Consider the following 25591-nt stretch of genomic DNA (forward strand, 5'->3'; position numbering starts at 1 on the left):
CTCTAAACTGGTACAATTGTGACAATTTTACCCCAAACTATTTTTTGACCACAAAAAACCCCAAACTGGTACACTTGTGACAAATTTACCCCGAACTATTTTTTTGACCATCAAAATCCCCGAACTGATATACTTGTGACAATTTTACCCCAACTAATTTTTTAATGTTATTTTTTATTTTTTCGAATTTTTTTATTAATTTTTTTTTCTTTTCTTTTCTTTTCTTTTTTTCCTTAATATTCTTCATCTTCAACCTCTGGCTGGTCCCCGGACCGACGACCAGCCAAAGGCGAAAGCCGGCGAGGTCGGCCCCACCGGCCGCTGGCGAGGGCTCGCCGGTGGGGCCGAGCCCTCGCCAGATTTGGCGAGGCTCGACCTCACCTAGCGCCTGCGAGGTCGAGCCTTGCCAGATCTGGCGAGGGCTCGGCCCCGCCGGCCGCTGGTGAGGCTCGACCTCGCCGGCGCTGAGCAAGGCCAACCTCGCTATTGCTGGGCGAGGTCGACCTCGTCGCGGCCGGCGGGGCCGAGCCCTCGCCGATTTGGCGAGGCTCGACCTCGCCCAACGCCAACGAGGTCGAGCCTCGCCAAAACCGGCGAGGGCTCGGCCCCGCCGACCGCCGGCGAGGCCGACCTCATCATTGCGGGCGAGGCCGACCTTGCCGCCATCGGTGAGTTCAAGCCTCACCAAATCTGGCGAGGGCTCAGCCCCGCCGACCGCTGACGAGGTCGGTCTCGCCCTCTGGCGAGGCTCGAACTCGCCGGTCGCTGGCGAGGTCGGCCTCGCCCTGCAAAGGCGAGATCGGCCTCGCCCAGTGCCGGCGGGGCCGACCTCGCCGGCCTCCGCCTCTGGCCGGCCGGACCGAGGTTGAAGATGAAGAATATTAACAAAAAAAAGAAAAGAAAAAAAATTAATAAAAAATTCGAAAAAATAAAAAATAATATTAAAAAATTAGTTTGGGTAAAATCATCACAAGTATACCAGTTCTGGATTTTTTGTGGTAAAAAAAAATAGTTTGGGGTAAATTTATCACAAGTGTACCAGCTTGGAGTTTTTTGTGGTAAAAAAAATAATTTGGTGTAAAATTATCACAACTGTACCAGTTTAGGATTTTTCGTGGTATTAACCCTTTAAAAAATACTTTCATTGATGGTTTCTAGTTTGTAATTTCATCTTCCTAGTTCAATGTTTTTGAGAATTTGATTTCATAAATAAACAATTTTTCATAATTAATAAAAGGGACGTTTGATCGTTGTCATGGACCGATTTTTTCAGTTTTTAGACTCACTGTCCATTTTTCTAATTCAAGGTAATATTGCCGCATCACTACAAGGTTGCACAAATGGCTTTTGACAGAGAAAACAACCAGACCATGAATTTCCAGAGCCAAAACAGTGAGCTGTGCCATGTGTTGACCCACCTTGCTGCCTGCGTGAACCAAAATGCCACAAACCCATCTCCTCATCCCATCGTGGAGACCATGAGTGAAGCAGAGCCCATCGACGCCAGAATCTTTCAGTTCACTAATTATGTTTGACATATGCCTCAAATGTTGTTTCATGATTTGTCCATGAGGCATATTACAAGAGTCAAATCTTATAGTGAATTGTTTGAGTTTGGTAACAGATATTTGACCAAACCTAGCTGTTAATGCTGCCCATATGTCTTTAGTATTGTTAAAACACCTGAACTCCAGCATGATATCATTTTGCATGCTACTTAACAACGTAATGCGAACAATAGAGTTCATTTTCTTCCATGCAGTAAATGCTTATTTATCCCTTCTATCCATCTTCAGGTTCTTCCATAACTAGATTAAGAGCTTCTACTACTTCTTGCTCTTCTATCACATACTGGATCTTTATATTCCAGATTTCATAACTTTTGCTATTCAGTTTCTCTCCTTTGTTGAGCTCAGTATTCTTAGATGCTAAAACCATTGAATCTGAACACAAATATTTTTAAACATAGTTGCACAAATTATTAATGCCTACATATATGAATCAATTTACACAAACTAATTACATTAATGACTAATTTCACATAAGGTTTTAGATTTGAAAGGTCACTATGTTCCCAATCATCATAAAAAATCCTTACTTGGAATTATCATTAATATAATTATTTATGCAACATTAAGTTCTTTAAAGTTACTAAAACTTTCTAGAACTTCCCACTTATAATATCACATGGACAAAACAATATAAAAAAAATTGCTGTTAAATATACATTAACTAAATATCCCTTAAACAATGCAGTCTAACAAGAAAGAAAATATCAACATAGAAATATTTACTAATGATAACAAATCCTAAATCCTCACAAGAACGGGGCTGGACTCATAAAATTCTTTAGGAAATCTTATGGTTGATTTTGGTAGTTAAGGGAAGACCATTGCTGGACGCATTGATTTGCACCAGGTCGGATCCATCGCATGTGCCAATGTCTTCATTGTCCTAATCTCTGTATAGCTTTTCAGAAAAGCTTCCACAAGAATATCATATTGTGGACATTCGTCAAATTCCCAAAGATCATCAATAATTGTGTGTCATTCTTCAGGAAGTGTGTTTCTTAAGGCCTTGACTTTCTCAGGAGTTTTCATAAGGTAATCTTTGCAAATTACATATTGTATCATTTTGTTGACTTTGATGACATGTATGTCAACATTACCATCCCATCGAGAAACGGCCAATTCTTTTCTTAACCTTAATGGCCTTCTGTCGAACAGGTTCCCTTCTTCAGCTCAGTTTTTTTTTGTTGTTTTTTTTGTTCATGAAAAATTCCCGCCCAAAGTTTGTTAGAACCAACCTCCGATCGGTTCGATCTGTTACCTGGTGCTAGCCGGAGAATATCCAATTGGCCAACTCGATTAAAACGTGTTAAATTGCCCACACGAAGTCGGCAAAGTCTCGGGTGCGAGTTGGTTTTTTCTGGGTTTAGTGCGTTTTGGGCAGCTGGGTGAAGAAGATGAGTAACCCGGGTCGGGTTGGGTCGACCCGGTAGGCCCGATTTTGATTAAAAACTCAAATTGAGCTCAATTTCAACTGATTTTTCAAATTTAATCCCAAAATTGAACTCCCCATCATATTCCGAACCCAAATATATAATTTTCCCCAATTTTTATTATAATTGTGTCCAAGATTTTCTCATTTTTGTATTCGGGTTAATAGGGTTTTATTCAATTTGATGTCCTAATGACCTGATTAGGCAAAATTGATGCCAAAATTGAATTACCAACATCTGATTAACCCGATAAATGATATCCTCATGGTTCGACCGTTTCATATTGGGCACGATTCCCAATTTGGGTTCAAAATTCTTAAATTTCAATTGAATTTTGGGGATTTTTTAATTTTATGCCAAATTATGCAATTGGATCAACCATTATCAAATTCAAGGTCCCAGAATCATTTGTTGTGAAGACACTATGACTTAAAAATGACTAGAAAAAATTTAATTGCATTTTTGGTTCAATTCGGGTTTAATTTTGCCCAATTTTGGGAAAAACATATACCCGATTGATATTTTTCAAAATTGATGATGTATTTATGAAATTTTATTTAAAATAAGACTAATGACTATTTTTTTGGAATTTTCTGATTCCATTTGCTATTTTTCTTGATTTTCTCACTTATTTTGACTAAAAGAAATTAAAGAAAAATGCAGAAAAATGCTAAAAAAATATTTTTTGGTTTAGAAATAGGTTTCTAGGCTTGGCCAAGATTCCTAGTCTTAATTTTGAAATTTTTGAAAATATGAAAAAAAATGAGCTAAAAATTAGGTGTCAACAATTAGGCCAAATTAATTTAATTTCAACATCAATTTTGGAAAAATCACGGTAATTTGGGAAAATTAAGTGAAAACGACAAATTGAGACTAACAGGGTTGGGTCGGGTCAACCCGCTTGACTCGACCCGGTTTGGCCCACTTGGCCAAAGCCCAATTCAGTCTAATGAGCCGAACCAATTGAAATGGCCAAGATTATAGTGAAATTTAGAGAGAAATTAGATAATCAGTAGGCCTCGGGTCAACCTAGTTTGACCATAGTTGACCCGGCCCATTCTAATCGGCCCAATTGGCCGAACCCAGCCAGCCCACCAGCCCATTATTAAATTCAGCCAGCCCATCAAAACAAAGCAAGGAGAAAATGTTGACGTTGGTTAATGAGTTGGCCTCCAAGGAGTTATTATGGCCATCCATTTACCCAGTCCATTCTAGCCACCCAAGGTGCCATGTCACCCATCCATATGCTCTAGCAAGAGCCAATGGAAGCATTTCTTAGCCATTAGGAATTGAATTAGGGCCCTTAGATCATGGGGTGAGTTGTAGGGTCAAAATTTGCTCATAATTCATATTTCCCTCCAATTTTCCCTCTCACTTTCTCTATTGTTCCCCTATGTCCGAATTTCCTGAATTACTTGCACTCTCACATACACTCAATTTTCAAAAAATTCTCTCTAAAGAAATCCTCTCTTCCTCTCTCTCTCTCTCTCTTTTAGCCTCTCCGCAATGTCCTCATTCCGCCGGAATTCTTCACCGCCGCCAGCCAAATTCCGACCTTCCTCCGCCATATCCCTTGTACGATCACCTTCTCAGACGAAACTTGAGCTAGCCTTGGTTGGCACCTAGCTCGTTAATTACCGGAGTTCCTCGAATCCGACCGAATTGCGAAGTTATTCGCCGATCATCAATTCTAAGTCAGAACAATAATTCTCTTGTAATAATTCCATGTGATTATCCAATGATACTAAGGATGGTCATAGTATAATTGAAGCGATGTCTTCAACCTATGATCAATCCAAAAGGATATGATGGAATTATTTGAAATCGTAATGAAATTGCTCAAGAAATTGAAATCATTTGATAGAATCAAGAGACAATTGCATGTTTAGAGGAGTATAGGACATCATTTGTATGTTGCCTGATCCACCTTAGGTGAGTATCAAACTTGATTTGAGCCAATTGGATGTTAATCAAGCTAGGATTCGCATGTTTAGATGAAAATCCTTAGGAATCTAGCTTAGCTTATCTTCAATAGAATGTTTGCCCGTTAAATTTCATGTGGCCGAATATTTGTAGTATGGTTTCGATGCTCATTTTCATATCAATTTGCCCTAGACTTGATGTGTGTTAGATGAATGTTGTATAGGAGCAATTAGAGTGGATTTTTGAGTTGATTGCATAAAGTTCCTTTGGTTTGTTTCGTGATTTGGATGTCCTTATGAGTTTGAATAGTTGAAGGTTGGTTTGCATGTTCATAGGATGAGTTTGAAGGTGTTCTAGTTCTAGAAAAATGAAGAGGACTTAGGTTTAAGGACGTTGAAGGTGTTTGAAGTTGTGATGGATTTATGGGAAATCGTAACTCTAATCTGACCTTATGGTGTTTTTCGAATTTTTCGAAAAGATGTGCAACTAATTAGGAGAATTTGTCGCCATGAGATTTGTAGTTGAGATTTGTAGCTTTTTAGTGATATAAAGATTATCGAGTTTGACCACCCGCCTGGGTGGCGCTGCTGGAGCGCGCACTCTTCCTCTCGCAAAAGGTTGAGTGTTCGAATCCCGGGTGCCGCAGGGTGACTTAACCGGTGCACGTGTGTGGTGGCTAGCACGTGTCGCCCCCAGGGTTTACCTCCTGGCTGTCAGCCGTGCGGGGGTTCCCTGGGTCATCAAAAAAAAAAAAAAAAAAGATTGTCGAGTTTGACCCATCCATGGGTAACTCAGTTGGTTAGGGCGTACTTGGGATTGTGTGGTTAGGCGCACTGGTCACAGGTTCGATTCCCCAGCTGAGCACTTGTGATTTAAGTGGGGGGCCATGGCGGTGGGTTGCTGTGCTAGTCTTCCCCGAGGAATAGTCGAGGTGCGCGCAAGCTGGCCCGGACACCTCGGTTACCAAAAAAAAAAAAAAAAGATTATCGAGTTTGAAGTTCATTTAGTCTGTCAAAGGTTCATCCAAAGTACCAAAGAAAAACTATGTCAGATCCGTGAAAACTGGTCCAGCATTGATCGAACTTGTTTTGCAATATAAAAATACTTAAAGGTATTTTTTGCAAAGACTTAAAAAAAGAAAGTTGTTAAGGGGATTCGAAATTGAAAATATGGAAAATTTTATAAGTTTTGACTTAGTTTTAGGCGGTCAATTTAATTAAATTCGGGCGAGGTCGAAACTGGCCTCAAAAATGGTTCCAGATTGAATCTTGGGTGTTAACCGTAAGTTTTCTAGTATTTAGAGGAATCTTTTGCAAAAACTTAAAATGTAAAAATTGAATAACACGCCCTAATCTAGCTGTCCGTAAATTTGGGTGCCATTTTGAATTTGTTCAATATTTTTCCCAGAGTTTTCAAAAACGGGGTCCGAACAAGGTCGGATTCTGAGTGGGTGGGTGAAATTGAATAAACTGTATTAATTGGGCCACAATTTGGGGAAATGACCTGAATGAAAGTTAAAATATACTTCCTAAAGCTTTCATTAGACGCTAAAACTAATCAACTTGGATTTCATTAGGTTAGTCAATTGAGTCAAAATATAATTGGGCAGAAACGGGGGAAAAACAAAGAAGTTATCCATTTGGGCAACTAATTGATTTCTTGATTTCTAAGGATGATTAGCCTAAGTGCATGTTTAATTGACCTTGCCCATGAGTGAATAAATGATTGATTGCCTTTAATTGTGATTAATGATGCGTGAATTCGTCCCGGTTACTTTAGGAAAGGGGATTAGAATCTAATTAGTCGCTTTGTGACTTAGCAATTGCATGATGAACATTCAAGTAGGGGTTTATGATTTCTTAGCGATAATTTATCAATTTCTAGTTTTATGAGGTGAATGGGAAATCGGATTGCTTGAATAACATCAAATTCCCGAGCCGAACTCAAATTTCTTGATTATTAATTGATTGTGTGACATTGCTAATCGCTTGAATTGAATGGTTACATGAGTGATTGAATGTAATTGGTGATCGGCGGCCGGCGGCCGGTCAAGCTTTCAATAATTGAGTATTTAATTTCCACACTTATATACATTGTTTATTCTTTTCCTTTCTAGCATGATTATGTTACCCCTAGGAACATAACAAACCCCGAAAGAACAATTGTATGAGCACGAAGCGACTCAAAGACCTTTAGAACCATAATTGATTAAAAGTCGTTCGATCACCTAGATGAACAACCAAACCAAGTTATAGGTACCAAAAGGGCGCTAATTAGACGATTCACGTAATCAAGTCCCCGAACCTAGTTAATCGCTGGTCGCAGACAAAGTGAGACTAAACTCTCGTGTCTCGTTTGGTTTCTAGCCGACCTTAAAAGACTAGTGGCAACTACTAGAATCCCTTGGGTTAAATAAAACTTAAAACGAAATCCAACGTCACGCGAGTTATGGGCTTAAGACAGTCCGTGCCTAATTGAGGGCCTTTGGCCACCTTTGGGAAATATCTCTAAACTCATCCTTTTCCCTGATCCCATCGGAAAAGTTTCCCTGATCCCATCGGAAAAGTTTGGTCACGACACATATTAAGATTTAATAATTGTCACGCACATATCCCATAACATATGTCACTGCATATTTAGAATTTAGGTGCATTCAAAATTCATGTTTAGGATAGTGCATATTAGAATTCATTTAGACTTAGGAGAGTTTATAGCTTTCAATGAAATAAAATAAAATAAATACTGTCATTCAAGTCATATAAATTGCATATAGGATTTTTTTTTCCAAGCATATAGGATTAGTTAGTCTCATTATATGCATGTCATGTATTGCTGGTCATTTAGTGAGTTACTTAATTTAGAGTTAAGTGTTTCGATAAAAATAATAATATCATGTAGATTAGTTGATAACCACATCTCAAGCATTATTCACGTTACAAAAAGGAATATCTAAAAGAGTTGACATCTCAGGCATTATTCATTGGTGTCCTAGAGTCTAGTCTTTTAAAGAAACCACAAAAATTATCTCACGTGGCTTAAATAATAGGGTTAATGCCAAGAAAAACCCCAAACTAGTAAATTTGTGATAAATGTATTCAAAACTAATTTTTTTACCATAAAAAATCCAAACCGGTACACATGTGACAAATTTGCCCTATGTTATTTTTCGTTAAATTTTACCATCAAATTGCTGGATTTGGATGACACATGACAGTTAACGGGTGTTCTAATTTGAGGTTTTACTGCTTTGTTTGTCACAAATTTACCAATTTGTGATTTTTTGTAGTATTCATCAAATTCAACGGAGAGTAAATTTATCACAAGTATATAAGTTTTGGATTTTTTATGGTCAAAAAATTAGTTTTGAGTAAATTTGTCACAAGTATACCAGTTTAGATTTTTGGTTGTCAAAAAATTGGTTTGGGATGAATTTATCACAGGTGTATCAGTTTGGAATTTTTCGTGCTAGTAACCCTAAATAATATGGTCAAATTAATGATTAATCCTATCTCATGTCATTAGTGTTGCATATAGGTTGCATTTATTTTATTAACATAGTATACATGTCATTTAGATGTCATACTAGCTCTTTAATGTATGTTAAATTTGATGCATAGAATCATAATATTTAAATTAACTCATGTATATAAACAAGAAAACCCCCAGAAAATTTAATTAGTATTGCATCATTACGTTTAGAAATCATGTTTAGGTCAAGCATACATCACATTACTGTATCCTTCCTAGTTAACATCTTGCAAATGGAGCTTTTCTTTTGATTTACTTAGCGCATCAAAGTTCTTTCATCTTCTCAAGTAATTTATATACCGCTTTGATTATTGAGTGTTATATATTTGTTTGCACATATGCATGATCACCCATCACAAGTTAGCGGTCTATTATTAAAATTGGTCAAGCCTTCTTACAAAAATGTTATTGTATCCATGAATTGTGATTGGCAGAGGCAAAATTTTCTCATGCATTTTACTTGGGTTTCTAAGTAATCCATAATAGATTATTGGCGGCTCTTAAATGAATTGAACTAAATGTTTAAAAATGATTAAATCGAAACCCCAAATTGCAATTGGTGTGAGTTTAGAAGAATCTGCGCTAAGCCATGTCACATCTCTTTCATGAGTAATCGTTCGCGCCTACTTAGCAACTTTTTCTTGGTGATTCACCTCGAGAAAGGCCGCGACAATCCTCAATACGTCATCGACCCAATATACTATATGCAAGAACTTTTCCATCTACTAGTGACAAATTTCGGCATTAACTTCAAACAATTCCATCGCCATTCCCAATGCATGGAAAGTATCGATTCAAAGGTTCTATAATTCAGAAGAGATAAATCAAATTACCAATTAAATTTTGGGTTTCACCAGAGCAAGATGTCAACGTTTGGTACAAAAGATGGACAAAGGAATGTTGAACACCCTTCTTTTCCAATGTCCATCAGGCTAAAAAGCATCTTAAGCCCACTTTAAATGCTAGGCTTAAGGTGATCGCCTTGTCCTACCATCCTCAATGGAATCAGAAGCGATGCTTAAAACTTGATTGACCAAACTCTCTCTCCACAGTTGGTCAAATTCAACTGGCGATTCTTTCGATGTTATACTAATTGAGAAGGCTATGGAAACTGCGTGCGTGGCCCATAGCATCCGGTCAAAATATTGCGGTCAAAGTCCGGCTCTAATCACACCTTAATGGGACAAGAATGACCTAATTTACCTACAAAATCAAGCAACTTACCATAAAAAAAAGTTTGCAAACTTCTTTCATGTGACCACATGGTAATAGAAATATAGACATGCATTACAACCATAACATTTTCCGAAATATAAATATATTAATATCATAATAAAAGGGCTTTGATAACATAACAATCTACATGTCGCTATGAGAGTAACGTTATTGTGACATTCTGAATTTTTGACTCATTTCGAAGCCTATGAATGAATAAAATGTCGATCGATGTATTTCAGTAATTTTAGCTCAGAATTGATCACTCTTGAGTTAACTAACCAAAAGGGAATGGCTAGTGAGGAATTAGTACGTGGACCAAAGAATTCGACTGTGGATTAACGGCTTGACCATAAAGATTGTTGAGGGAATATCTCGAGTTATTAGAGGCCAATCTAAGATTTGGTTTGAGAACGATTTGCTAGCATTATACGATTGGTTCGCGGGTGATCCCGTTTAACCATAGTGTAATTTGCGAATTAACCTAAACCAAAATCCTAACGATCGCGTTCTTCGAAACCAACGAGTGGACCTCACAATTTCATGACAACCAAGTCGCCATGATTCGATTAGTTCTTAAACGTGATTTTTAATTGCGGGTCGATACGCGTAAAACCCCTAAAAGCCGCCCGTTAGTTCGAGACGCCCTGAAATTACTATTCACGAACTTTGGTCATGAATTGGACTTCGAAATAGGACGTTGATTATCTAAGAATTCCGACGACGAAATATTTTGGACGTCGTCTCATTGCAATTAGTTTAATTTAGCGATCGTCTCGAGATTAATCGGAATCGGAGATTAAGTGTGCGAATCGATCATTTCCTTGATACCAAATTTAATGCTCATCCTTAGGCTTGTATAGTATTTAAAGTTGGTCTCTCCCTCCCCATTTTAACCTAGATTAGTGTGCACTTTAGTCTTAATGTGCATTTGTGAATAAGAAGACAAGTTTGAGATTTTGTGGGCCCCCCTTGACTTTCTAGCCACCATCACCTCACTCTCTCTCTTCTTGTCTTTCCACCTCTCCATTAAGATGCCATTCAAGCCATCTCCTCTAGCTTCCTAGCTTGCTTTTCCAAGACACCAAGCTTCCTGAGGAAGCTTCACCAAATGCGAGACCCCTCTCTCTCTCCCTCTCACTCCCTCTCTCTCTCTCTCTCTCTCTCTCTCCTCCCTCTTGCTCCACCTTGCCGCCGCCGACCAGCCACCTTGTTGCTGCCGACCACATCCTTTGCCGCTGACCAGCCCTTGCCGTGAGCCCTAGGAGGAGTTTTGTGGATTTTTCCTTGCTTAGACTTTTGGTAAGTCTTCCCTAAACTCATGTTAGGACTTTAGGCAACTTTTAGACATGTTTAGATGGTGAAATGAGGTGATTTAGAGGCTATTTCGTGGCTGTGGATAGTTGATTAGGTGGCTGGAAATGTTGGTTTGTGTGTTGGTTGTTGTTGGATGTGTTCCCGGATTTCGCCCCTCCTGTGTCGCCGAGTTTTGCTATTTTTTCCGAGACCTGTGTGAGCCAAATATGGGGTTTTGTCCTCATGGAAGTTGTTCAAAACATCTTGTAGTACAACATAATTTAATTTGAGAATTTTTGGAAGTCATTTGGGGCTATTCGGAAGTCCATCTTTGGACCAAAATATTCTGCCGGAAATACTGTTCCTCCGACCTTCGGGTCTGTTCGAATTTTTATAAATTTTTCCAGACCTAATTTCAAAATACTTTCTTCACAAAACTTGTTGGAGACATCCGTGGCTATGACATATAAAAATTTCAAAGCTTTCTAAAGAGGTTTGGGTACTGATTGAAACGTATTTTGGGGGTCGGATGGCTTGTCAGAATGGACTGTTTTCTGTCTGGATTGTGATGGCAAAAATAGGTGTTTACCGTTGGAAATGGGTTTTGTGTCCTTCATGGAAAATGTTCATCAGGATGTTGTCTAGGACATATCCGAATTTCAGAATTTTTGGAGTTGAATTACCATTTGTTTTTAAAGGAATCCCAGAACGGCTCGTCAACCCAGTTTTATCCGAATTGTGTTAAATTCGGTCTTCCCTTTTTCCCTGGGGGCCAAATGCTTGCTGCCCTTGGTAATGAGTTTGGTGCTTGAACATGAGCGTTCTATGGTGATTTGGGGATTGAGTTGAATGCCGTGTGTTCGTTTGGGCTTTTGGTGATTGATTGTTAAGTGCCGAAGTTGGACCATAAGGATCTCGGCTCTATGTGAGTGCATGGGGAATTCGTATATTATTGAGTCACGTATACTTATTGAGAATGACCCGTGAGCCATATCTATGCGGGGGGTCTGGATAGTGGAGTGATCCGTGAGCCGTATATATGCAGGGGATTTGGACAGTGGAATAGCCCATGAGCCGTGAGAATGCGGGGGGTCCTGTCTATTATATTGTGACTAGTATGCTATGGCCCGAGCGCTAAGGCGTGTAGTGAGGGTTGGATAGCGTGATTTGAGAACTTGAGGGATTGTGCCACGTGGGAGTTGTAGAATTGATTTTTATGCCTTTAGTACGAAGCCTTGCCTTGATGCGTGTGGTTGTGAATTGGAGACTGCTTTGTACTTGAGTCGAGGTAATTGATGCTGTGCCGTGGTTTTACTAATTCTCTAGCCGTACTAAGGTTCATAGATAGAATTGCATGATTTAAGTGTCTGGACGTGCTTTTGCCCTAGCGTAAGTTTAGGTTTGGCTTACTGAGATTCGTTCTCACCCCGTCGTGGGATTTACCATTTTCAGACCCTAGACCTTAGGCATGCCGCCCATACGTTTTGCAGTGCCGCTGGATTTTGACACGGTGGAAACCAAGTACCCCCCGGTTGAAGGTAGGACGTATATCAAAAAAGGGACTATAGTATGGGCTAATGAAGGGGAGCCGCATCTGAGCTTGCGCTTCTACGAAGCGTGGTTCTACCAAGGCGAGAATGGAATTGACGTTGGACCCCTGCAAGGTTTTGAGGTGCCAACTTGCGTGAACCCAGGGCTAGTCGTACCCCCGACTCCGGATGGTGTGGTGATCAACCCTCCTCGTTACGCTCTGGTGAGTCAGCCGCCTCTGTCGGTTCCCGTCATGGACGCTCAAGTCATGGAGCCTGCTGCTGCCGAGGAAGATCCCGAGGAAGATCTCGAAGAAGATCTCAAGGAAGACCCAGAGGAGGATCCAGAGGAGCTCGATGTCTAGATGCATTAGTAGCATCTGTTTTATTTTGCTAGCCTCGTAGAGTGTCAAGTGTAGTCTTGATCTAGTAACCCTCTCCCCCTCCGTCGACCTATGTTGCTGTATTTTCCTTAGTCGTACGCTTTTGTATTTGACTAGCTTTGATTATGTTATGAATTCCTTTCGTCATCTTGTGTATCTCTTCTGCATGGTATTGTTTCCGCTTCCGCATGCGTTCGTTATTAAGCGCTCGAGTAGTGTGCTGTAGTTCCTGGGTTCAAAATTATATTGGGACGGCAAAGACGGGGTGTTATCGCGCTCGTATGGTTCGGGCCGTGACAGTTATATTGTAAGCCACAAATTCTTGAAGAAGTAGATCTCATAATTATTTCTAATTATTTGTTTTTTGTTTTTATTATACCTAGAACAGACTGTTAATTTCATAGTGAATTAAGAATAGTCACATAAGCATTTTTCATTTATAGAAAGCCAACATTTAAACTTGGTGTCCACCAGTTAAATGATCCGAAACGCCGTCGTTCTCGATGTATAAAAGTAAAGAGTACATTAAAATATTATTAACCAATATTCAATAACCCTATAGCTCACTAGCAAATTTTCAACTTACATGTTGCGCATGCTCTACCTTTGACATACATATCCCGATTTTTATTCCAAGAAAATCGCTCGTCTCTATCTCCCACCACACACGTGGGCAGCACAAGTGAAGACATTAGTGTAATAGTTTCTCTATCGAGATTAGTAGTGTACAACAAATTATTCAGCACGATGATTGGAAATTAGATTGAAATTATCTTCAAACGGTGTGTATCTATCAATACACGCAATGAAAAAGGCTCCCATAATTTGAAGACATTACATGTCAGAAACGTGATCCGCTTTACAAATCTTTTATTGTCTATTTCGTAAGCGCTGAAGTATCACAAACCTCACTCAACATACTAATAGAAAGCCAGCTGGTCAATTTTGTTTGGACTTCAAATTAAAAAAAATTATTAAAATCTAATTATGTCCCCAGTTGGTTCAAACACGATTTTACGCAATAAGGGAAAAGTTTAGGTGTATAAATATCAATTTACAGAATAAAATCTTCAAAAAGATAGCGTGGTGAACTCTTGCTAGGCCCCTATATGTCTCATTTGTCGTCTTGAAAATTTGAAAAACCTTATTGTACATTGATTTTCCACGAATTCATTTGGTTGCGGTCCAGGACACAAAAGAGGACCTTTCGACCTACTTGCACAAGATAATAATCATTTTTAGCTATGACTTGACCACTAAAGTGTGAATGTGAATTTCCCCTGAGCATGCCACGTTTGACTATCTACCATCACGATGTTCACTAGCCAACACAAAGCAGTATGAACACACCCCACCCTCTTCACAACCGAACTCTCCCCCTATAAAACACCCCACGGATCTCACTAACGAAAGCTGTGAAGTGTCGAAACAAACAGAGCCCAACCATGGATCACTTCTACCTCTCCCTCCTCCTCCTCTTCGTCTCCTTCATCACCCTCTCCCTCTTCTTCATCACCTACAAGCACATCGCCCACTTCACTGGTGCCAACCTCCCACCGGGCAAGGCCGGCCTCCCCTTCGTCGGCGAGACCCTGGAGTTCCTGTCCTCCGGGTGGAAGGGCCACCCCGAGAAGTTCATCTTCGACCGCATCGCCCGGTACTCCTCCGAGGTCTTCAAGACCTCCCTCCTCGCCGAGCCGACCGCCATCCTGTGCGGCGCTGCCGGCAACAAGTTCCTCTTCTCCAATGAGAACAAGCTCGTCACCGCGTGGTGGCCTGACTCCGTCAACAAGGTCTTCCCTTCCTCCACCCTGACCTCCTCCAAGGAGGAGGCCAAGAAGATGAGGAAGATGCTCCCCAACTTCATGAAGCCCGAGGCACTCCAAAGGTACTGTTAAATATATCATATCGCTTATCTATGGGATTTACATATTCCTTATACTTATAAGTCTCTCTTTATCTGGTAGTTTGACCTTTTGGATCTGATATTCTTAACAGGTACATCGGAATAATGGACCATATCGCCCAGCGGCACTTCGCCATGGGGTGGGAGGGCAAGGACGAGATTATCGTGTTCCCTCTCGCCAAGAGGTACACGTTCTGGCTGGCCTGCCGCTTGTTCATGAGCGTCGAGGACCCGGACCATGTTGCCAAGTTCGCCGACCCTTTCAACGTCCTGGCCTCTGGGATGTTCTCGGTGCCGATTGACCTGCCGGGGACGCCACTGAACCGCGCAAAGCACGCTTCCAACTTCATCAGGAAGGAGCTGAGGGCGATCATCAAGCAGAGGAAGATCGATCTGACCGAAGGGAAGGCCTCGGCGACGCAGGACATACTGTCGCACATGCTCCTGGCGACGGACGAAGACGGGAAGCACATGAACGAGCTCGACATCGCCGACAAGATCCTAGGGTTGTTGATTGGCGGGCACGACACGGCGAGCGCTGCTTGCACTTTCATCGTCAAGTATCTCGCTGAGCTTCCTGAAGTCTACGATGGAGTTTACAACGGTAAGATCCGATAATTTTTCCTTAATATATTCTTCCGGCACCAATCATTTGTATCCATCCGCACGTATACCGGAAGCTATCAGAATTGTTAAACTCTTGTTTTTTTTCTTTCTTTGGAAAATCTCGCCAACTTGTTAATTGTTCATATATGGGTTGTCAACATAAGGTCATTGTTTTGACTATAAATTCTAAGGGGAAGGGAACAAGAGAAAGTAAGAAACGCAAGCTAAGGAGACTGGTTTGTAGAGAATTACTTGCGGGTTTGGGTTTTGAAAAAACTCCAAAGCTTTCAAGTCAACATTATTGACTCAAATAAGCTATTATGTATGTATGTATGTATGTATATGAGGAATTTAATAATTAGACCGTAAAGATATCTTAATCGACTAGGTTAGCATAGACCGTAGATCACACTTCTTACTTTTTAGTGACACAAGGAATTAAGACCATGGCGATTGGCATAGCGACCGATTGCACATCAGACCTCTAATTGTACTCTACTATAGTAAAAACGAGATTAAATAAATTTCACACGATGACCTAATATAATTAATTTGTGTTTCGTGTGGACGTGATTTGCCTTCACATTCGCTGGATAAAGCAACAGCGAAAGCTATTGACGATATAAGGATAGAAGATTTTTTTTCTATCTAGAGAGTTGCATGCACCAACTACTTTTTATCAACACTTTATCATGGGATCATTCAAAAGAGTCCAAAAGTTTATATATTAGTTGCATGCATCTAAGTCCAAAACAAAAAGGAATTTCATATACCACTACCTTAAATCTAATAATTTCTACAATTTATATTATTAAGTAGCAAGATTAATTTTTTACCTATAAATGCTAATGCTATAAATTCAGTTTTTCTATGCATTATCGAGATTTTTGCTCTCCATGCATTATTAATATTTCTATTAATAGCAAAAAAGAAAAAGAAAAATCGACCCCACGTGAATCTACGTACGTTTCTGATTTATTTATGGCCCAACTACTCGCGCTTGTTAAATTAGGTTTGAGGGACGGCTTTAAATGAATTCGATGCCAACTTGAGATTTCTTCCCTACCTCTTGATTGCACCACCGTCCACCTTTCAATTTCATCCACGTGTCATTTATAGCTACGACCCCATTCGATTCCAGGTTTTTCTCTCCAGTAACTATATATCGTCATAATGATCATCATATGATAAGCTGGACATGAGCTTGACATGTCACACATCAACTTAATGACGACATAAGTGTTCTGATCTTGAGATTATGACATTTGATAGCATAGTATATAACATAGAGAACACTGTATGATAATGACTAAGTGATCTAGTCGCGGCCATGTCTATAATAACTCGATATAATGATTTTTTTTCATTTTCATTTTTTGCAGAACAAATGGAGATTGCAAAATCGAAAGCTCCCGGCGAGCTGCTGAACTGGGACGACATTCAGAAGATGAAGTATTCGTGGAACGTGGCCTGTGAAGTCATGAGGCTCGCCCCACCACTCCAGGGCGCATTCAGGGAAGCCCTCAACGACTTCATCTTCAATGGCTTCTCCATTCCAAAGGGGTGGAAGGTGAGCTTTTCACCCTCAATATAGACATGATATAGTAGTCCATTGATGCCAATAGCAATACAAGAACATCCACGATAGAAAGGGAAACATGGTATCCGGATCTCTCTATACCCATGCTTCAAGCCGTGCACGTTGCGAATCGTATGCTTTGGATAATTAAAATCCCTAAAGCGTCAAACTGTGATTAAATATTTTCATAAAAATCGCAGCTATACTGGAGCGCACACTCAACGCATAGGAATGCGGAGTACTTCCCGGAGCCGGAGAAGTTCGACCCATCGAGATTCGACGGGAAGGGGCCCGCGCCGTACACGTATGTCCCATTCGGGGGAGGGCCCAGGATGTGCCCGGGAAAGGAGTACGCTCGCTTGGAAATACTCGTGTTCATGTACAACTTGGTCAAGAGGTTCAAGTGGGAGAAGTTGCTCGCCGACGAGAAGATCGTCGTCGACCCGATGCCTATGCCGGCTTCGGGGCTCCCGGTCCGGCTTCTTCCTCACAAAGCTTAATGGGAAAACGAAATTTCGTGCCACCTTAATATATGTATCTGCTAGTTGTGCTAGTAATGTCTTGTGCTTTGTGTGCAACGCAATTCTATATATGTCCGTCCCTAGCAGTTCGCACTTGTTCGTAGATTATAGTGAGGAAAGGTACGAGAGAAGCAAGTCATTCAACTGTAACTTGATGTGATAACTGAATAAAGTTGCTCTATGGTCGAGTGATGCTTATTGACTATGATGTGTTTTGCACCCGAATTTCGCAATGGGTATGCTACATACGGCGGCCATGTGTCGCGGCTCGGTTGGTGGGGCGCTGCCGTAATCGTGGCCACGGGGTGCTCCATCTTTCATTTTCCATGTCATATTCCTAATGATAAATCATACTTGTAGTAACATTTTTCTAATGATTTTCCAAATTTCGCATCCGACAAATATTTTATCGAATTTTTTATTTAGTTGGTCTAATCTAAAAGATCTTGGAACTGCCTTCCCGTGTGAAGGCACGACTAAATCGAAGCATTCGCACTGTTAGTTTGGTTGGCAAGTCAAAGTTGGCAACTTTGTTGTCAAGTCAACTGACGTTTGGCCTCTTGATGTGAATGTGCTGCTAGGCTTATTGGTTGGCCGAAGTTGAATTCTGAGGATCGAGAACGTACGGAATAGAAGTCAACGACTTGATATCCCTTAAGAAAGCTACACTTTTGATAGGTTTCCTATTGCTCTTCAATAAGATAGTTAAGAGATTCCATGCAGATGATGAAGAGATAAGGGAAAGAGGATCGCCTTGTTTAAGGCCACAGGATGGCTGAATCGTTTCGATCACGCCACCATTAAGGAGGACACATAAGGAAGTTTGAAAAAATGCAACTCACGATAAGTTTAATCCAATTATTCGGGATGTTGAAAGGAAGGACGGAAAATCGGTCAATGACACCCCATTCCTTTCTATCAAACGCCGTTTTTTAGTTGATTTTTATAGCGACGAGACTATTTTTTCTTTCGCTAGAGTTCATCAATGGCCATCATGTGTTTGGGTTCATGCACCAAGGTCCGTGCAAGACTTATCGCTCAATAGAGAGCGATGAATTGAAACTCCTACTATCAATAAACTAACAAACTCTGGAATGGACACAGGTCTATGGATTCGAATCAATTACAATCCCCGTTTGTATGAGACTCACATGTGAAGCCCATATGATCAACGACCATGATGGACCCAATCCATGTAAACACTGGTCGAGACAAGAATTTTCCTACTAGACTACGTCGGTATCTCGAATCATGATACGTCCTAGATATGTTCTTTATGCCATATACAAGTTCTCTAATAGTTATGTAACTCTAAATTATATTTATTATTTAGGTACATAGCAAATCACTAAGTCTACCAGTTTGCGAAGGGTAAATTACCCAATCAGTTCTAAAAATATTGTGCGGATGTCTCACTACAAAAAACAAGGGTTTTGCCACGAATTTTCCAACGAAAAATTTGGCAAAATTCGTTGGTAATTCGTCGTTCCAAATTTTTGCGACAAAAAATTTAAATTTTCGTTGGTAATTTGCGACGAAATTTTTTCGTCGCAAAATTAGTGGGAAAATTCGTTGGAAAGTTCGTTAGAAAATTCGTCGCTAATTATTCGTTGCAAAAATCGTGGCAAAATTCATCGGTAATTTTTCGTGGTAAAATTCGTGGCAAAACGAATTTCCGACGAATTAGCGACGAAAAAAAATTCGTCGCTAATTCGGCGTCGGAAATTTTTTGAGACAAAAAATTTTAATTTTTCATTGGTAATTTGCGACGAAAACAAAGTCGTGGCAAAATTCTTGGGAAATTTCCCAAGAATTTTGCCACGAAATTCAAATTTTCGGCATAGGCGGCTTTTTTCAATTTCGTGGCAAAATTCGTGGGAAATTTCCCATGAATTTTGCCACGAAGTTGAAAAACCCGGTATTTTTCCATGAACAAAAAAATTCGTCGAAAATTTTTTTTTTTCGCAAATTTTGACGACGAAAATTTGAATTTTCGTTGGTAAATTTGAATTTTCGTTGATAAATTTGAATTTTCGCCGGAATCGCGGCCGCGACCCCCCTGCCGGAATCACGGCCGCAACCCCCCTTGCCGGAATCGCAGCCGCGACCCCCCTCCCCCCCCGAGCGGAATCGCACCATGGGTGGTCTGGATACGGGCCGACGAGGACAGCATCAGGGGGACAATGAGGGCCTTGATTTACTCCTTCTCGGCGTCGGGGATCGGGGCCGAGGAGGCGGCCGGGGCGGCCTCGGCGGCTGCGGCGGCGTCGTGGGGGGTAGGCGCGGAGGCCCAGCGGGCGCGGAGGTGGTTCTTGAAGTTGACGGCGGCGACCTGGCGGATCTGCTCGTCGACGGAGGGCTCGGCGACGAGGCGGAGGACGACGAGGGCGTAGCTGGGGCGGTCGGCGGCGTCGGCGAGGGAGGACTCGGCCTGGCGATGAGGGGCGGGGGAGGGGGAGAGGGTGTGGAGGAAGCACTGGGAGAGGAACTGGAGCGTCTCCTGATTCCACTCCATGGGAAAGCTGCAACTCGGGCGAGGAGGAGATCCGATGGCCGAGGGGTTCGGCGGTCCAGTCGTCGCTTAGGGTTTAGGCGAGATTTTTTTAATGAGGAAGAAGCTATGGAGTGGCGCTGGGGGGGGGGGAGGGAGCAGAAGGAGGAGAACAGCATCATACCGGATGTTTGAATTTCGTGGCAAAATTCGTTGGAAATTTCCCACGAATTTTCCCACGAAATTAAAAAAACAAGCATCATACGGGATGTTTGAATTTCGTGGCAAAATTCGTTGGAAATTTCCCACGAATTTTGCCACGAAAATAGTACATAGTGCAATAATTTCCCGGAAACTTTAAATTCGTGGCAAAATTCGTCGGAAATTTCCAACGAATTTGGCCACGAATTTAAAAAAGACGCCAACATACCGCATATTTAAATTTCATGGCAAAATTCATCGGAAATTTCCGACGAATTTTGCCGCGAATTAAAAAAAGCCGCCAACATACCGGGTGTTTTGAATTTCGTGGCAAAATTCGTCGGAAATTTCCAACGAATTTTGCCACGAATTTAAAAAAGACGCCAACATACCGCATATTTAAATTTCGTGGCAAAATTCGTCGGAAATTTCCGACGAATTTTGCCACAAATTTAAAAAAAGCCGCCTACATAACGGGTGTTTGAATTTCGTGGCAAAATTCATGGGAAATTTCCCACGAATTTTCTCACGAAATTAAAAAAACAAGCCATCATACAGGGTCTTTGAATTTCGTGGCAAAATTCGTTGGAAATTTCCAACGAATTTTGTCACAAATTTAAAAAAGACGCCAACATACCGCATATTTAAATTTCGTGGCAAATTTCGTCGGAAATTTCCGACGAATTTTGCCACGAATTAAAAAAAGCCGTCAACATACCGGGTGTTTTGAATTTCGTGGCAAAATTCGTCGAAAATTTCCCACGAATTTTGCCACGAATTTAAAAAAAAAAAAAGACATCATACTGGATGTTTGAATATTTCCCACGAATTTTGCCACGAAAATAGTACATAGTCCAATAATTGCCCGGAAACTTTACATTCGTGGCAAAATTCGTCGGAAATTTCCAACGAATTTTGCCACGAATAAATTTCTGTGCCAAAATTCGTCGGAAATTAGCGACGAAAAATTTTTCGTCGCCAAAATCGTCGGAAATTAGCAACGAAAAATTTTTCGTCGCAAAAGTCGTCGGAAATTTGCAACGAAAAGTGTTTCGTCGCTAATTTCCGACGATTTTAGTTTTCGTCGCAAATTTCCGACGAAAATTTTTTCGTCGCAAAATCCCAGTTTTTTTGTAGTGTCTATTCAGTCCTAAACTTTTCAATTTTTTCAATTTAATCCTAAACATTTACGTGAAATTTTAATATAGTTCTTCCGGTCAATTTTTATTAGAAATTACTAACATTGCGGTTCTGTCATTGCAGGCCGTCCTACGTGATGGCACACCACCACGTCAACGATTTCCGACAAAAATTAGTAGAAATAACTACATTGGAATTTTCTGCAAAAGTTTATTAAATTAGCAAAATTGAAACATTTATGACTAAATTGATATCCGTATAATAGGTTTAGATGTAATTTTGACAATCTCTTCGGTTTGCAAGCTTAAACGAGGAATGTGAAATTGAGTTAGCGATGGATACTTCCTTTCACCCTTCATTGTGAAAAAGAAAAGTTCCAAGCTGGTGTTCATATAAGCCATTGGCCAACGCTAAAATCACCTAGTTTTTTCCATACAAAACTCAAGAAGAGAACAAGACAAATGCAAGTGCACTCCACCTCGGCCCAACAATTAATGTCGGCATTCATTCCTGTCCATCTTTCTCTGCGTGGGCTATACATGAGCACATTCATGTGAAAGCTAGCACCAGATAAGCAAAATGGGTCCACCCATATTGATCTTCAAACACCATTACCTGTTCAACTTTGTCCTGTAAATTTACATGGACAGACGATTCTCCTTATCAGAATTCGAAGCACAAATATTGGGGGGGCGAACTACTTAGTTCGAAGCACAATGAAGTACTCAATTTTCATCAACAAGGTAGACGAAACCAGCCTATTCATAAGGTTTTAGAACCTTTCTTTCTCTTCCTCTTCGTTATTTTTCCTTCTTTAGAAGGACAGAATGAACCTAGAGCTCAAGCTGATTCATTTAAGAAGGCTTCCGAGTCTCCACCACGCGGGGCGGGGGCCACTCTTGCAGAATGATGGACCAACAAGGTGCTGCAAGCGATGTGATCACAAGCTGATATTTACCAATGCAGAGATGAGTCCGACTCTACCTTTCTTTGGCCTTTTTCCCTTTTACGCTTCATCTGGCTTGGAAGCTAAATAGTGAAAAACCACCTGTACTTTAGGACTGATCTAGCATTACACATGTGTATTTAAAGCAGAAACACCTCCGTAAGATCTATCACTTTTAAAGTCCTGCCACCTTTTCCTCTCTCTCTCGCGCTCTCTCTCTCTCTCTCTCTCTCTCTCTCTCTCTCTCTCTCTCACTAAAATGAACGGTTCTTTTACATGACTGGCTAGTTTCGCATGAATTAAATGATAGAACAGAAATGACCATAGTCGACCGTCATGTACCCGAACTCCTGTATTTTCGGTCGAAATGGAGGTCGACCATTATTAGCTGTGATGACAACAACTTACCACCTAAACATGTGCTTGTACACAATCATATTGCAAACCCAATTATTGTGATTTGGTTTAAGAGATAGCGCTCAGATAATATTCACTTGTTTAAGACGTCTCAACCTGAAATAATATATTCTACTCTTGAATGGGGCATGCAGTTACATCATGTGTTTAATACAGTGATTTATTGCAATTTCATTCACCCGTTTATAATGCAAGTGTTTCAGCCTTTTATAGTTTACTTTCTTGTTGTTTATTTCCTGATTTGCCTGACCAAAGAAGTTATGAGAGTTCTTAGCCAAGAAAAGCTCTGTGTAAACTGGAAGAAGTGTCTTTTGTGACTTCTCGATCTCTTTCTTGGGATTTTGTTATTTATTCTGAAGGAGTGAAAGTTGATCCCTTTAGAAAAAGTTGAAGCTATCAAAGACAAGCCCTTTTCTACTGCATGGCATGAAGATCGTCATTTTCACGGTTTGGGTTCAATCTGTAGACGCTACATCGAAGATTCGGCACTATCATGGCACCTATTATTACTAATTGCATGAAGAGAGGAGAGTTCACATGGACAAAATCGGCTGAGAGAGATTTTGAAGAAGTAAAGAATAGGCTGGTCACAGCTCCTGTTTTACACCTTCCAGACTTCTCCAAGATGTTTGAAGTGCTTGCGATGCATCTAATGTTAGTATTGGAGGCGTCTTGGTCAAGAGGGTCATCTTATTACCCACTTCGCTGAAAAGTTGAATGAATCAAGCACTTAGTCATTTGCAATATCTATTGAGATGCACATATGAGTTGTGTTAGAAAGTCCAACATTAGGAAATTAGTTTGGTGTGAAGCAGTTAATATATTTTAGTTAGTCCATAACTGAGCTAATTGGCACTCCGAACAAATGGTATCAAAGTGAAATGGTTGATTGGTGAACCACTCGTAATGTGTATCAATGTTTGGTGAATATCTTGAGGGGAGCTGACCTAACAATGAGCTCACATATAATAGGGAAATTGTTGAGATGGTTGATTGGTGACCTACTCGCAACGTATATCGGTGTGACCATTGGCTCTGATACTATTTGTCAGAAATGTGTAGTAGAAACCCGATACCTTCACTAATGGAGTTCGCCATGGAAGATCTCAAGTCCGAGCCCGTCAACTTATCTAGTTAAACACATCTTCACTCAAAAACCTAGACCCACCTTTGCTCAAGGACTTAAGCTAATTAAATATGGGCCAACTAGGATATATTAATTTTTTCCGATGTGGGATATTCTAGCACAATTCACATGTGTATCTTAACAATATTATTTCATTTCTAAAGGAGATTCATGATGAAGTTTGAAGAAAGCTCAAGCTGACGTTAGCACATTTGTTGATCTTGCTAAATGAGATATGATCAGGATACGTATCAGACCTAAACATTTTCCGAAAGGTGCATACAAAAACTCCATTCGAAGAGTGCTCGCCCATTTAAAGTTCTGAAGAAAATGAACTCAAATACATGTGTTCCTAATCTACCGAAAGATATTGGCATAACCCATGTCTTTAATCTCAAAGACCTAACCAAGCATGACAGTCATAACGTATATACATCAAATTAGTGGAAGTGATTATCTTGCAATTTGGCCCCTGGAGGATGTGTGGAAAGCTGGTTGTGAATTCGGGCTCGACGAGGATGTGACCCGAGCTAGAAGGCTTGGGTAACTAACATAACAAGCCAACTATAGAGCACGGAGAGTGGGCAAGGGGGGTTGAATTGAGAGAAGTATTATGAGCTCGTCGAAGTAGGTGTGGATAGTGCTTGAAGGTAACGCAAGGTGATCTATGTTGATGAAGTGACAACACAAATGAGCACAAACAATGTCAATTACATGATGAGGTCCGTCATGGATCAACGGGGCACAAGATGAGACCGTCGAGACCGAGCAGGGCTGGAAGAGCTCGAGGCCGGCGTTATGGGCTTTATATGGGAGAGTTAAGGACACTAAAGGAAACGGGGGGAATGTGGAGAGATGAGAAGTAGAGGGCAAATGGTGGACGGGCATTTATAAGACGATGGAGGTGTGTGAGTAGAAAAAAAAGGAGAGATGATAATGCCACGCAAAGCCAGCATTTGAAAGTTCAACATTTGCTGTATTAACACTAAAAGCCGAAAAATTTCTGTCTTTTTTTTCTCTCTCCATCGTCTTCTTCGAGCTTCAGTCACGAGGGAGGTTTGAGCTAGTCTCACCCTTCCCTCCCGTTGATTTTATTAGAGTCCTTTTATTCTTTTCTTGTTTTTTTTTCTCCCGATCTAAATTTGGGAGTTCTCTTCTCCCAGTCTAATTCTAGATCTAAGAATTTGAACTCTCCTAATTTAGTTCTTGATCTAGGAGCTATTATCTTCCGATTTAGATTTAGGAGTTTAATAATATTTTTAGGGATTCGATACCCCATGCTCTGTCCATATATAGGTCCTCTGCCTCTAGTTTTATTGATAATCGCAGGAGTTTTGGCGTCTCGTTGAACCACAAAAATTTGCTATTCCAAAGGTTAGATCTTTTTTTTTTCTAACCCGTTTTGATTGTCTCCATCCGGCGATGGTGTAGAAAAAGCCAAACCTAAGCGTGCATCATCAACAGGCAACGCCGTATTTATTGGAGAAAGACTTTCCAGCATGTGCTCATCATTGATTGTGACATGAGATTCAGTGATCGGCTATCGATTATTTTGCTTGACAAATCCGATTTTATGGGATGAGTATGTGCTTAACATTGTCAGTGCTCTATTGATCCTCCTTATTTTCTGAATTTGACTTTATTTTATTGTATTATGAGATTTGCTCTCCTTCGATTTTCTTTGCAATAAAAGTCATTGTAATTCTCATGCATCCTTTTGAGCAATGAATATAATTTTCTTTAGACAAAAAAAAAGTTCAACATGAACTCGGAGCAACAAGAG

The 25591-nt window shown here is 40.6% G+C and overlaps 1 protein-coding gene across 1 annotated transcript; it reads left to right on the forward strand.

The window, feature by feature from the left end:
• The first annotated feature begins 14204 nt into the window (after positions 1–14204).
• LOC115670034 (beta-amyrin 28-monooxygenase-like) lies at positions 14205–17692 on the forward strand. Its single transcript, XM_030591226.2, has 4 exons — positions 14205–14763; positions 14874–15385; positions 16770–16957; positions 17167–17692. Exons 1-4 carry the CDS (start codon positions 14321–14323, stop codon positions 17464–17466), a joined length of 1443 nt encoding a protein of 480 aa, XP_030447086.1. The 5' UTR covers positions 14205–14320; the 3' UTR covers positions 17467–17692.
• Positions 17693–25591: the final 7899 nt, after the last annotated feature.

The sequence above is a fragment of the Syzygium oleosum genome, unplaced genomic scaffold (genome assembly GCF_021117445.2).
Source record: "Syzygium oleosum isolate NSW1041296 unplaced genomic scaffold, Sole_v2.1 Sole_v2.16, whole genome shotgun sequence".
Lineage (NCBI taxonomy): Eukaryota > Viridiplantae > Streptophyta > Magnoliopsida > Myrtales > Myrtaceae > Syzygium > Syzygium oleosum.

Excerpts from the sequence above, each read along its gene's own strand:
- LOC115670034 (XM_030591226.2), top strand. The coding sequence starts at position 14,321 with ATGGATCACTTCTACCTCTCCCTCCTCCTCCTCTTCGTCTCCTTCATC. Across the intron at positions 15,386-16,769 it reads CTACGATGGAGTTTACAACG|AACAAATGGAGATTGCAAAA; the intron begins GTAAGATCCGAT and ends CATTTTTTGCAG. Across the intron at positions 16,958-17,166 it reads CCATTCCAAAGGGGTGGAAG|CTATACTGGAGCGCACACTC; the intron begins GTGAGCTTTTCA and ends TAAAAATCGCAG.